This window comes from Hipposideros armiger, unplaced genomic scaffold, assembly GCF_001890085.2.
Source record: "Hipposideros armiger isolate ML-2016 unplaced genomic scaffold, ASM189008v1 scaffold_1164, whole genome shotgun sequence".
In the NCBI taxonomy this organism is placed as follows: domain Eukaryota; kingdom Metazoa; phylum Chordata; class Mammalia; order Chiroptera; family Hipposideridae; genus Hipposideros; species Hipposideros armiger.
The window spans coordinates 410,383-422,798 of NW_017732514.1; the positions used below are offsets into that span (position 1 = coordinate 410,383).

At 38.6% G+C, this 12,416-nt stretch overlaps 1 protein-coding gene across 1 annotated transcript in view; it reads right to left on the reverse strand.

Annotated features, from left to right (window-relative positions):
* Nucleotides 1–10,068, reverse strand: part of DNAJC5B (DnaJ heat shock protein family (Hsp40) member C5 beta) — a gene marked incomplete at its 5' end in the record, with an annotated part of 20,262 nt that extends 10,194 nt beyond the window's left edge. The window contains 2 exons of the mRNA XM_019632683.1: nucleotides 6,407–6,578; nucleotides 9,855–10,068. Coding sequence (XP_019488228.1) covers nucleotides 6,407–6,578; nucleotides 9,855–10,068 — 386 coding nt within the window. The remainder of the gene's footprint in view (nucleotides 1–6,406; nucleotides 6,579–9,854) is intronic.
* Between the last annotated feature and the right edge of the window lie 2,348 nt (nucleotides 10,069–12,416).

Sequence of the window (12,416 nt, forward strand, 5' to 3'; positions counted from 1 at the left end):
AAGACACTCTCTCTCTTATATTTGTTCCTGATTGATTCATAAGAATAATAGAATTCCCCTGTGTTCCTAAGAGTCCGCTGGGAGTACATTTTTATTTTGAGAAAGTGATGGGAATCAGTTTTCAAGTTCTATAGCTTCCAGTGACTATTGAAGATGCCGCTCTTTTGAACTTTCCCTCTTATTTCTTAAGGGTAGAAGCTGGAAAGAGACACCTAAGCAAATCTTTCTCTCTACTACCAAATCCCTCTCTGTACCACCACTCAGAGACTGGTGTCATGTTACAGCATTAAAAGAGATCTTAGACTTTTAGCTAGTATCAAGGGGTAGGCATCTTTGAAATATCCAAGAAAAATCATAAGCTTTAGATATAAAACTAGAATTATTAAACTATCTCCAGGCAGGTGAAAAACATTTCTAATGTTTTTGGGGGTTTTTTGTATGTAAGTTGGTAAAAAAAAAAAGGGTTTGGTATTGCAAATTTGAATTTCATAAATTAAGAAATACCTACAATATCCTGTAACATGCCCTTAAAAGTGAAATTTGAGGTGTCACTAAATTTAAATCAGAAATGTATTTCTCTAGTTAGTTCCTGTTCTTTCCTCTTCTTTATTAGTCTAGTTAGGCATAAGGAAACAATAAAGTATTAAGCAGATATTACTTTTATTCTTGAGATAGAATCCCATTCCCTGGGACTGTGTGTGTGTGTGTGTGTTTCAGAAAGAGAGAGAGAGAGCGAGAATTATATCTTATTAGCTTTATTATACTTTATATTTTGGCATTTATGCAAAATCAGAGAGAATCATATAAGAAATAAATGCTAACCACACTTCTTTAGAATTCAATACTCCTATATGAAAAATAAATTTCTAGTTGTAATATTAATATACTAGCCAAATCTCTAAATACAGTGCAATCTGCAGCATAACATTTATTTATTTATTTATTTTTATTGTGAAATACACATTTTTTAAAAATTAGTTTCAGTGTGCAACACAGTGCAATAGTTATACTTTTTGCAGCATAGCATTTAGATGGATAATTAATGTAAAACCATTGCTCCGCCCACTCTCCCCCACCCCACCGTATCATCTGAATTAGCTTTCCTTTTCCCTAAAAGCAGAGTTTATGCTCTGGAGGCATTTTTTTCTTATTCTTTGCCAGTAAGTATCAAGTTTGAAATCCAGATTTATAGCCCATACAGTGAAATATTCTAACAATACTGCCTAAATAATTTGCAAAACCCAGTGCAAAATGAAAATGTAGCATACCTGATTCAAAAGCTAAGAATTTCAAGATGGTGACAGCAGAGCAAGAAACCAATTGTTGGAAATCTCAGCCAGTGTAATAAGGCAAGAAAAGAAATAAAAGGCATACAGATTGGGATGGAAGAAATAAGACTCTATTGCAGATGACATGATTGTTTATATAGAAAATCTGAAGGAATTTACACACACACACACACACACACACACACACACACACACACAACACACACACCCCAGTAAAAATTAATAAGTGAGCTTAACAAGAACACAGGATTAAAATGAACACACAAAAATAATAGTAAATACTTGTGATGAACAATTGAAAATCAAATTTTTAAACAAATGCCATTTATAGTAGCTCCCTCCAAAATGAAATACTTAGGTATCAACCTCACAAAACGTACCAGTTCTGTATACTGAAAACTATAAAATGCTCATAAAAGAAATCAGATGAGACCTAAATAAGTAGAGAGACATATCATGTTGGTGGATTGGAAGACTCAACATAGTAAAGATGTCAGTTCTTTCTAAGCTAATCCACAAATTTAACGCAATACCAATAAAAAAAATCAGCAGTATTTTTCTGTGGATTTAGAAACCTGATACTAAAATTTATATAGAAAGGCAAAGAAACTAGAATATCCAAAACAATTTGAAAATGAAGTTGGAGGAATCATACAAGCTCTTTTAAGACTTACTATAAAGCTGTGAAAAGTGTGTTATTGCTGAAGGGATATACACATAGATCAATGGAACAGAATAGAGAGTCCATAAATAGATCCAGAGAAATATGGCCAATTCATTTTTGACAAAGGTGCAAAGACAATTCAGTGAAGAAAGGATAATCCGTTCAGCAAATGGTGTTGGAATAATTAAACTCTAAATGCAAAAAAACCAAAAAAGTCTCCACCTAACCCTCACACTTTATACAAAAAGGAACCCAAAGTGGTATAGATCTACATGTTAAACATAAAAGTTTTAGAAAACATTGGAGAAAATCTTCATGACATAGGCTTAGGCTAAGAGTTCTTAGATCTGACATCAAAAGTACAATCCATTAAAAAAATTGAAAATATTTCATCAAAATTTTTGCTCTGCAAAGTAGCAGCAAAAAAAATATATGTAGATATGATAACATTTTTGTAAAACAAACCAAACCTCATAAATATTTACACAAAAAATTTGAAGTTGTCATCCTTGGGGAGTTGGTGCCAGGAGGTTGGTGTAAACTTGCTTTTCACCCTGTACCCTCCTGTGGTGATTGAATTTTTATGAATATCTCCTACATTTTTTTTTCTTCAAGTTTGTAGCAGAGGATAGTTTTATTAGAGCAGAAAGCTACAGCTCTCGAAACGAGAGGGGGTCCCACCCAGGGTGCCCTTCTCTTACAAGGTCCCAAACCTCCCCACCATTGGTAGCTTTTAAATGATATTGGGCAGTAGTTTGCCTCAAAAGCTGTGGGGAGGTGAGGTTGGATTTCCCGGATTCCTTCCAATTCTAAAATCCTAGGATTTTATTATTAGATCCAACATAAGATAATCAAAATTCCCTAAGTGAGAAAATGTTGGCCATATTTAATTTAATTTCTGAATCACCAAAATAAAATACTCAAAGCTCCAATGTCTCACAAGTGCCTACTAATGGACTCAAATCTTGATGTACGAGTATGCTGCTTATCATTTGCCACGAGTAACTTGATGTCCAAGTGACTAGTAGCCACTTTCACGTGTATTTTCTTAAACAGCTTTAAGTGGGTTTCCTTCATTTGCAGAACAGAATAGACCAGAGTCCGTTAATTGGGTCAGAGTCCAGAACGCATAGTCTTCTCATGGAATCTGCTTTTTCAGCCTTACAAGCCTTAACTTGCATTAATTTTACCAGCAAACTACAGTAAGTCTCTGAGCTAATCTAGTGGAGTAAAAATCCAAAACTAACTAATGCACCTAACTGAAAATAAGGCATTAATTCTCATAATGAAATGTTAGCAGTGGTGAATTTACTGCACAATTAATGAAATTTAAGCATCAGGGACCTTTATCCATGGAGACCCTTCCGAGGGCCTGGTGAGACCCTAGAAATGTGTTCACATTTCTGTAGATTTGAAAAAGTGAGATATTTTAACCAAACACTCTCTTTCTACTTTGACTTTCCCTCCATCATGCCCACTCATCATTTCTTCTTGATGAGTGACAGCAGAGAGGCTATGGACATTTTGGGGATTTGATTAAGGGGAAATAGCACTGAGGATAGGTTTTGTTTGAGTTTAATGGGTATTGTGTTTGTGGTTTGCAGCAACTCTGTGTATAACTATTGGTGGCCATACTGTCATAGGAGTGGCTTTAGGGATACCCCTCTAGCTCACTATGCCAATTCACCTGCCGAGGGAGCATGAAGAGCCATACCAGAGGTGGCGTCTCACAGTATACATGTGCCCAGTGGGCTCTCATCCTGGAAGTATAGGGTGATGGAGGGGCAACAAGTTTTGAAATGTACAGAATCAAAAAACGCTGTGTGTGGAAAAGTTCTTCCAAATTTTGCATGTTATAAATGAAATAAACTAGAAAGGAGTTTTCGCAAATTTGGCAATGCTACTTAAAAATTTAGACATTATCAATAACGAGTTGTACAACTGAAACTTTTCTAATTGACCAGTTATAAAAAACAAATTTTGACTAAACATGCTAGAGGAAAGACAGAATTGTTTTTTTATTCTTCCTACAGGAAATGATATTTATAAAATTATTGTTAATGAGGAGGCAGTCAAAGAATATGCACCCAGAAAGCACAGGTGACAAGAATTATAGAGGCGTGCCAGGCAGTTAATTAAATTATTGCTATTTTTCTAGATTTTGTGATATTTATTGGTATTTTCCGTTTTTAAGCTTTGCAACTTGTTGTGATTTCTTCTTCTCAATCTAAGTGAATACTCACTTTCAGATCCAATTTTGTGTTGTAATTTTGTGTTCTTTTCCTTAAAGAAGACTGCCCAAATTGCATAGGTCTCAGGCCTTACAAAACATGGATCAACTCTGCGTAGGAGCTTTTAAATATTTCGGAATAAGATAAAGCTTTTCCTTTTGGTTAAGAATCTTAATAACACAGTCAAATGGGAACATGATTTACTTAGTCTAGAATCTGACCTCTGCAATGGAATTGGTAGCTCTGGGGGGTCAGAACGGAGAACGGCGAAAGGCACATACATTTATCACCAGTCACCCTGCAGGAAGGAAACCTGGGTGGAATTTGGCACTGAGGATGAATTTCTGTTCCAGAAAAGGAATCTGAAAAGGTCTGCTGAAGTGACCTGGTGGAGCTTTTATCCAATTTAAAAGAGGAAAGACTTTCAGGCTTTTCAGAGAAGTGTGAAACACTGGATTTGGGATATCTAGGTTCAATTCACCTAGTTTTGATTTCCATGCTATAAAGGACAAGTTAAGATAAGGCTGCCACAGTGGATGCCAGACAGCACTGTCCATTCTCAGCATCCCTTCCTATCCTCTGTCAGTGACTGAGTACCAGACAGCACTGATGGATGTTTTGCGAGATCCTGTAGACCCCTGACATGATCTCACAACGGTTTCTCTCTCACACAAGAGCAGATAGGATTAATACACTGGGCTCATCATTATTAAGCAAGTTAGGCTAAGGTCACTGGCCTTTCCCTGAAAAGGAGTGTACATATATGTATCTCTTTTCAACCCATTTATGAGTAATACTGCTTGACTGCTCTTTTTGTTATTTATGCCCCCATTAAAAGTCTTGTCCTTTTCTATCCCAAATAAGGCAAAAGAAACTTGTATTTCACCATGGGCCCACAATTTTGCTCCAAGAGCAGCAATAAAAAATTGTAAGGGTAACACCCCCCACTTTTGCTAGACTGGCCACCCAGTGGTCCCCATAGGAAGGGGTCACAGGTTACAGGAAAATCCATTTTGTCCTCTCTGACCCCTCAAATCATCCTAAAATGGTCTGAAACTAAGTACAATTCACATGATTGAAGACTCCTCCTTTTCAGCTGGAGTCAGGGTGGATAATAACTGGATACTACTTAGCATCACATTTGATTGGGAATAAAAACATGTGGAAGCCTTTAAGCAGTCTCTGCTGCTTGCTGTCATGGAATTTCTGTTTCGTTGTGATCCAAAGAATCAGAGTATGGTGCAGTCCTAGAAGGGCCCCATTCCTAAATTCAGCAGTTCTGACAACACTGGGCCATTGTCTGAACTATCAGGTAATTCTCTTATTTGGCTGTCCAAGGTTCTTTGGGATTTAGTGATAAAGTCTGTACTCCAGAATTAGGGTGCCTTCTACAGGAGAAAATGACAGCAAGACAGAGAGGACAGTGGCAGTTTTGACTCCAGCTTGTTTAAACAAAGGCATTTTGCAGAGAACATGAAATATTCCTGGTGTTGTGAATTCTGTGAGATTTTATCATTTGTTACATTTTTTTCCTTTGTCATTTCTGGGCAGAATGAACTTGAAGAATCAAGTAATATATCATGACCATGCATACGCGTAGATGGACATGTGGCGTGGTTTAGCAAAGCAAATAGTCCTATTTACATAGGACAGTATTCTTGTGGCTGGTTTGAGGCTGGCCCTGAATGTGTGGGTTTGGAAGGAAGCTACATTTCCAGGGAAGAGTGGCTGCCCTCCCCGCAGTTCTCCCCCAAACTCAGTATCAAATAACCAAAAAGAAGAAAAGTGAAGGATTGCTGACTCTTCTTGATGTCCATTCCCTTCTATTTGAATAAAGTTCCTAAAGTAACAGGCTGAAATGCTTTTCCTGGGAGAAATTTCTACCTTGGTTCTTCTACCCCTGAGCAGTGCTCCCCAAACCTCCCGGAACCCAGAGCTCACTCTCTTGTAATGAGACCATGAACTGCACTAGCTTTGTTTTGTGATCAGCATATTTCATAACTTCTTTATAACAGTGTCAGTTTCTGCTTTTCTCGTTGGCTGGTAAAAGCATCTGTACTTTCATCTTCTCCAAAAGAAGTACCAAGGCTGACAGTCTGTGGGGTTCCCCCCATTTGTTTGTTGGATCTCTCTCACGTTTAGTGATAACCGCCACCATGGGATTGGCACTTGGCCAGGCCTATGGAAGGACACCCTCTACCTCCGCTGTCATCTTACTCTACCTCTTTCCATGTCAGTCTTGATCTGCTCCTCAAGGTCCTCTGGGGACACGTAGAAGTCCTCTTCTGGCACCGATGACTTGGGCCGGCAGTGTCCACAGCAGCAGTTGCAACAGCAGCACAGACAACAGCAAAAATAGCAGCCAGTCAAGAGGCCAATGATGACAAACAGGGTCTGGGGAAACAGAGGCAGAGCAAAACGGGGTGAGGGGTGGTGGGGTCTTGGAGAACCCCAGAAATCAAGTGTATAGCCATGTACCCCCAGAGACCCGAACATATCGCAGCTCACCCTGCAGACCACATCGTTATCCTCATCCTTATTCCATGCAACAACTCTTCAGTTTCCTTGGAAACAAATTGTGCATGGAGTTTTTCTAACAAGTTAAACCCAGAGACAACGACTTGTAGCTACAGTAATGACGTATGGCATTATCTTCTTTATTCTTAAGCTATGGTGATCATTGTTAAGAGTAAAGCAAACAAAATAACAAACCAACAAAACCTCTACAGGTCTCGTGATCTGACCAAGGGCACTGAAGGACTGTCACCAAAAGAGCTGTTGCTAGCTCCCCTCCCCCACCCACATACTCATAGTCACCAAGCCCTGTGGAACCTCTGTCCTCAGATCTCTTGTGCCCTGCCTCTCGTGTCTGTCCTGGCTGGTCGGACTTTAGAACAGACCCACTGTCTCGGCTCTGGACACCACAGTAGCCTCCTCACTGGTTCCCCTGCCTCCATTCCTGTGTCCTAAGCAACCTGCGCATCGCTGCTGGAACTTCCTGAAGTATGTGTTCTCGCGAACCCACTCTCAGATCAGGCTGGAGCTCCTATTAGGGTATTTTGGCCTCTGCCAACCCTTCCCCTGCACCAGCCAGCCCCGTTCCTGCCACACCTGCCATGGCTTTCCTCTCCCTGTGGGTTCATCTGCCTAGACATCCCCCTCCCATTCCCTGGTCATCTCAGAAACCCCATTCCATGTTTAATGTTCATCTCAAAGATCCTCTCCCTGACGTCCTTTCTGACCCCTGTCCCCCAGAACATTTCCTCCCTCCTTTGTGCCCCAATTGTACTCCACACAAACTTCTTACCATGGTGCCTGTTTGGTTGACACTTTAGGACCTTGACTGGTTTATAGGCCTGTCTAATATTAGACTGCGAGCTTCCTGAAAGCTAGAGCTATATGCTTGTCATCTTTCAATCCCTCGACCGAAGGATTTAGTACCAGGCATGTGGTAGACACTTAATAAATACCTACTGAGTAAGTGAATTTGTAAAGTAATAGATAAACAAACGATTTGTTCCTCCTAGTGAACAGTGCCAGCATTGCCCTGCAAGCATATCCAAGGTTTGCTCACCAAGTTTGCCATAGCTAAAGATTAAAAAGAAACTCTCCTAACCCCCCTCCAGCTCAGGACTCCATCTGTCCGGCTCTGGCCCCAGTTGCGTGGTGGAGCCCACAGGTGGCTTGCTGTGAGGAAGCTTTGCTCACACCCTCACACCTATAACCTTCTGCTGTGGATACTCTACATTTTCATAGACTTCGGTAAATTACTCTGAAAACGAAACTGCAACACCCTTCTCCTCACCAACTGCCTCCAAGACCTTCCTGTACCATTGCCCAGCAAGCTTCTCCTTTCTATTCCTACTTTTGTCCTTTTTTGTTTTAACTCTGCGATTCCCATATTTTTCTCTTCTCTGAAAATTTCCTTTAGTTCATATACTGTTTTGCTCTTCGGCTATCCAAACTAGATTGTTTGTCGATTGCAGAAATAGCCTTACTTACCCTTTTCGTTGCTTAGCACAGTACTAGGCACAAGTGGGTGTCCAGTATTTTTAAAATATTTTCAATGTCATATGATTCATTCATACAATACCTACTTAATACATGATCACTGAGTGTCAAGCCACTCCAATGGGCACTGTGCAGTTAGGCTTTGGCACAAGCGGAAGGGGAAGGTAGATGGTTTTGTAGCCTATTTTTAAAGAGCCACATCAGGAATATATACATATATATCTTAAGCTACTGGACTACTATCTGCTTATCTATGAATTTTGATCCATTTTGTCAACTTCCTGGGCAAGGAAACCTATTCTAATTTTTATGCAGGCGGGCCCCCATATGCAGCCAGGTGCCAGTGTGTAAAGAATCTAGAACTCCAGATGTACCTCGCTGTAGAAAGCGTGTCATGTATGGAGGTTAGCTCCCCAAGCAAGCCCACAAAAGCCCATGTTTTTATATGAACGTTCAATCTATCATCATAAATGACCTTGTCAGTATGGACAGTCTTATTCCACGTTCCAAATCCACTTGGCAAGGACTTGCCTCCCTCCCACATCCTCAGTGATAGAGAAAGTGGGTTTTAGTGGGAATCCTGGTCATCCCCAAGAAAAAGAATTCTGGGGACTGCAGAAGGCACATGAGGCCTTTGCCTGCAGACTCTCTCTCCATGCTATGTATAAAAACATATTCTCTCTCTCCCTACAGATACAAAACTCTTAAATTTAGCAAGATTTATTTTCAGTGGAAAAAGTAACAATCAGAATACTACAGAACATAAAACCTGCCTTTTTAGAGATCTGCAGCTTTTTAAATTATTAATTACAACTAATAGAAATGTGAGTGGATATGATTTCACAAAAATGTGTGAACTGTGAACTGTTCACATGTATGTGAACTGTCCATAAAATAAGCTGATGGACTATATGTATGGTTCATATGTAAATCCATTTTTATTAGAAGAGAAGGATGTTAAAACTCATAAGCAAATACAAAGCCATCACTAAACATTTATATACTAGGGATTCCTAGGAAACCACACAAAATTTACTGTCAAAAGTCAATTCTGATTGCACTAAGTCTTTAAAAATGTTGTGTTTTTCTTGACTAGGTGTCCTGTTTTGCTTTCCCTTCCTCTCCAATTCCCTGCCCTTCATTATTTAATTCTCACCTTTTCCCGCTCATTTCCTCCTCCACTACTTCACAGCAGGCCCCACATGAGCCTATGACATAATTACCACGCATTCTCCCAAAGTGCTGTGTTTGCTGATGCAGCCTATGTTATAAATAGTAAAGTACATGGCTAAATTTGTCCTATAATAATTTATTAAACAGTCATCACACTAATAAATTATTTTGGGTTTTGAGCAATGAGTCAGTTCTTAATTAGTCACTATTGGGGGAGAAAGGGCAGTCAGAATGAACCCGAAGTTTCAAATTCAAACATAATTAATGTCTGGAAATATTAGGTCAGGCTGTAGTTTAAAATTATTTGATGAGCTAAAGCAAAAATGATCCTCAAATAATGGCTTTCGATGGAGGCAATGTCTCCTTTTATTTACAAGAGTTTAATAATCTAGTAAGGTTAGGCTTTCTTTGAGATCGATTCTAAAGGAGTGAATAATATAATGATCTAACAGGAAATTGTTTTTGAAGGAAAAAAATATGATTTACCTTTGCCCACCAACTTGACAGCATAAAGTAGGTATTAACGTTTTCATCTCCAAATTGCTCGGCCACATAGAGTCCCAGAGATCCGTACTTGTCATATATGTTCCTCTTTGACATGTCAGTAAGTATTGCGTGGGCATTGTTGATTTCTTTAAACTTTTCAGCAGCAGTTGGGTCATCTGGATTCTTGTCTGGATGATATTTCAGCGCCAATTTTCTTTAAAAGAAAAAGTGAGGAAAAGTGTTACTTGACAAGAATTACAATGACATTTTCTAAGGACACTATTATTCATTTGTGCATTCTTTGTACGTGTCAGTACTGTGAAATGATAAGTTTCACGCTAATATTGATTTAACTGAGCAAATTTTCATTAAATGTTGCCTCTTATTTCTAAAGGGCAGGCACAATAGTATTATTTCTCCCCTCACATCCTCAAACAAATTCTCAATTGTATAGTTGTTGAGTCGGAGACATTTTGCTGCTGGCACGTTTGAAGTTTATTTTCACCTAGAAGCTGATCAGTACCTCACCTCAACATGCAGCATGCATGGAGCTTTATGAGCTCTAGCAACAGGACCAGTTTACACCACAATTTCATTTAGAACTGGAAGAATTTTCCAGAATTAACAAAACTTCACACCACACATTCTAAAAGTTTAACTCAATTATTTAAAAAAAAATTCTAATTGATAACCCCTTCACAAATCTTCCACAAATTCTAATTTTTTTTTCTGAACAGATACTGTGACTTCCCTTGTATTCAAATGTATATTTTACCACTTTTCAAAGAGGTCTTTCCACTTCAATATTTCTGTAGAAATTTACTTGTGAGTACAAGGCCCTCTCCCCTCTGTAGACAATAAAGCTGCTCCTGAAGGGTGTGGGTATGTGTTGGGGGTGGGAGCGGGGGAGTTGCCTGGCAGTATTCTTTATTCTTCAGTTATAGTGAAGTATAAAAAACACCCCTGTAAAATGGATGTAAGAATTGAGCTATGATAGTCAGTTTCTGGCTGGTGGCCCTCTATACTCAGATTTAACTAATGATTAAAGCTATGTACAAAATAGAATCTGCAGTATTTTTTTTCCACTACAAAGTCAATTCATTTTATGACTCTAACTGGAAATTTCACATGGCTTATTCTCCCCACATACATAGGTATATGTAGGAATATACTTTAAGCTTCTGTTTATCAGTTTAGATGAAAGTGTTTTATTTTAATGCAATAATGAAGGTATAAGTAGAGCAGAAAAGTAAAGTATTCTTATAAATCAATCTATACAATAAATTGGAAAAAAATCACATCTATTTTAGGAATTAAAGTATTACTGGTTCAGAAGAATAATTAAGCAGCTCAGCATCAGGATGCTTAAAAAGTACCAAGATATTTAAAAGTATAAATCATGGTATATAATCTATTCTTTCAACTCAGAATAAACAAAAAGAATAAAACAATGATGGCTCATTTTAAATTTGTTTAATGAAGACGTTTTTTACCCTTGTTTTTGACAGATGTTTAGGTTATCTATAAATTCTTATAGACTCAACCATTGGAGACCTTTTTTATGTGCAGAATTTATGACAAAATCTTGTACTAAAAACACAAAATGCCTATTTTGTCATTTTTCAAAAGCTTTTATACTGTTTAATATATGCCAGCACCATTGTAAGGATGTTATAAATATTAATTCAGTATTATTTATGAGATAATAACTCTATGAGATAGGTATTATAATGATTCTATTTTACAGAGGAGGGAATTTAGCCATCAAGAGGTTCAGTAATTTGCCCAATGTCACACAACTAATAATTAGAGCCAGGCTTTGAACACAGACACTGACCCCGAGCACATGCTCTTAACCACCACTATGCTGCCTCCTATATATTTTTAAATTAAAAAAGTAAGGCAAACAGAATGTTTGTGGGCCTCTTTAAGGACTTAGGCCTTGGATCTAGGTGACATGGGAAGACGCTATTGGAGTGTTTTGAGAAGGAAAGTACTGTGGTATGACCTTAGTTTTAAGAGTGATCACTCACTCTTGGGGAGGATAAAGGCGAAAGCAAGAAGACTCTTCTAGAAGTTCATAGTGGTTCAGATCAGTGTGGTAGTGGAGGATGTGGTAAGAAGTGGTTAGATTCTGAGTCTACTTTGAAGACTAGCTGGATTGGATGTGATGTGTGAAAGAAAAAGAGGAATCGGGGATGGCACCGAAGTTTTGGCTTGAGCAAGGGGAAATTTGGAGTTAGGATTTAAGTTGGCAAGATATTTTTGGGTAGTAGGCAATGGTTTGTTAGGATTTGGAGTTCTATTTTGGACACCTTTGAGATGCCTAGTAGACTTCCAAGTGGAGATGGAGGTACAGAGATCTATAAACCTGGAGCTCAGGTGAGAAGAACTATGGAACATGTCTGTTTGGGAGTTCTCATATGGGGTCTTAGGATCCAAGTGAACAAAATATTTCAAGGAGGACAGTGGTCACCTGTGTTAAATGCCATTGACAGGTCTTGTACGATGAGAACTAAGAACTGACAACTGGGTTTAATGATATAGAAATCTTTGGTGACC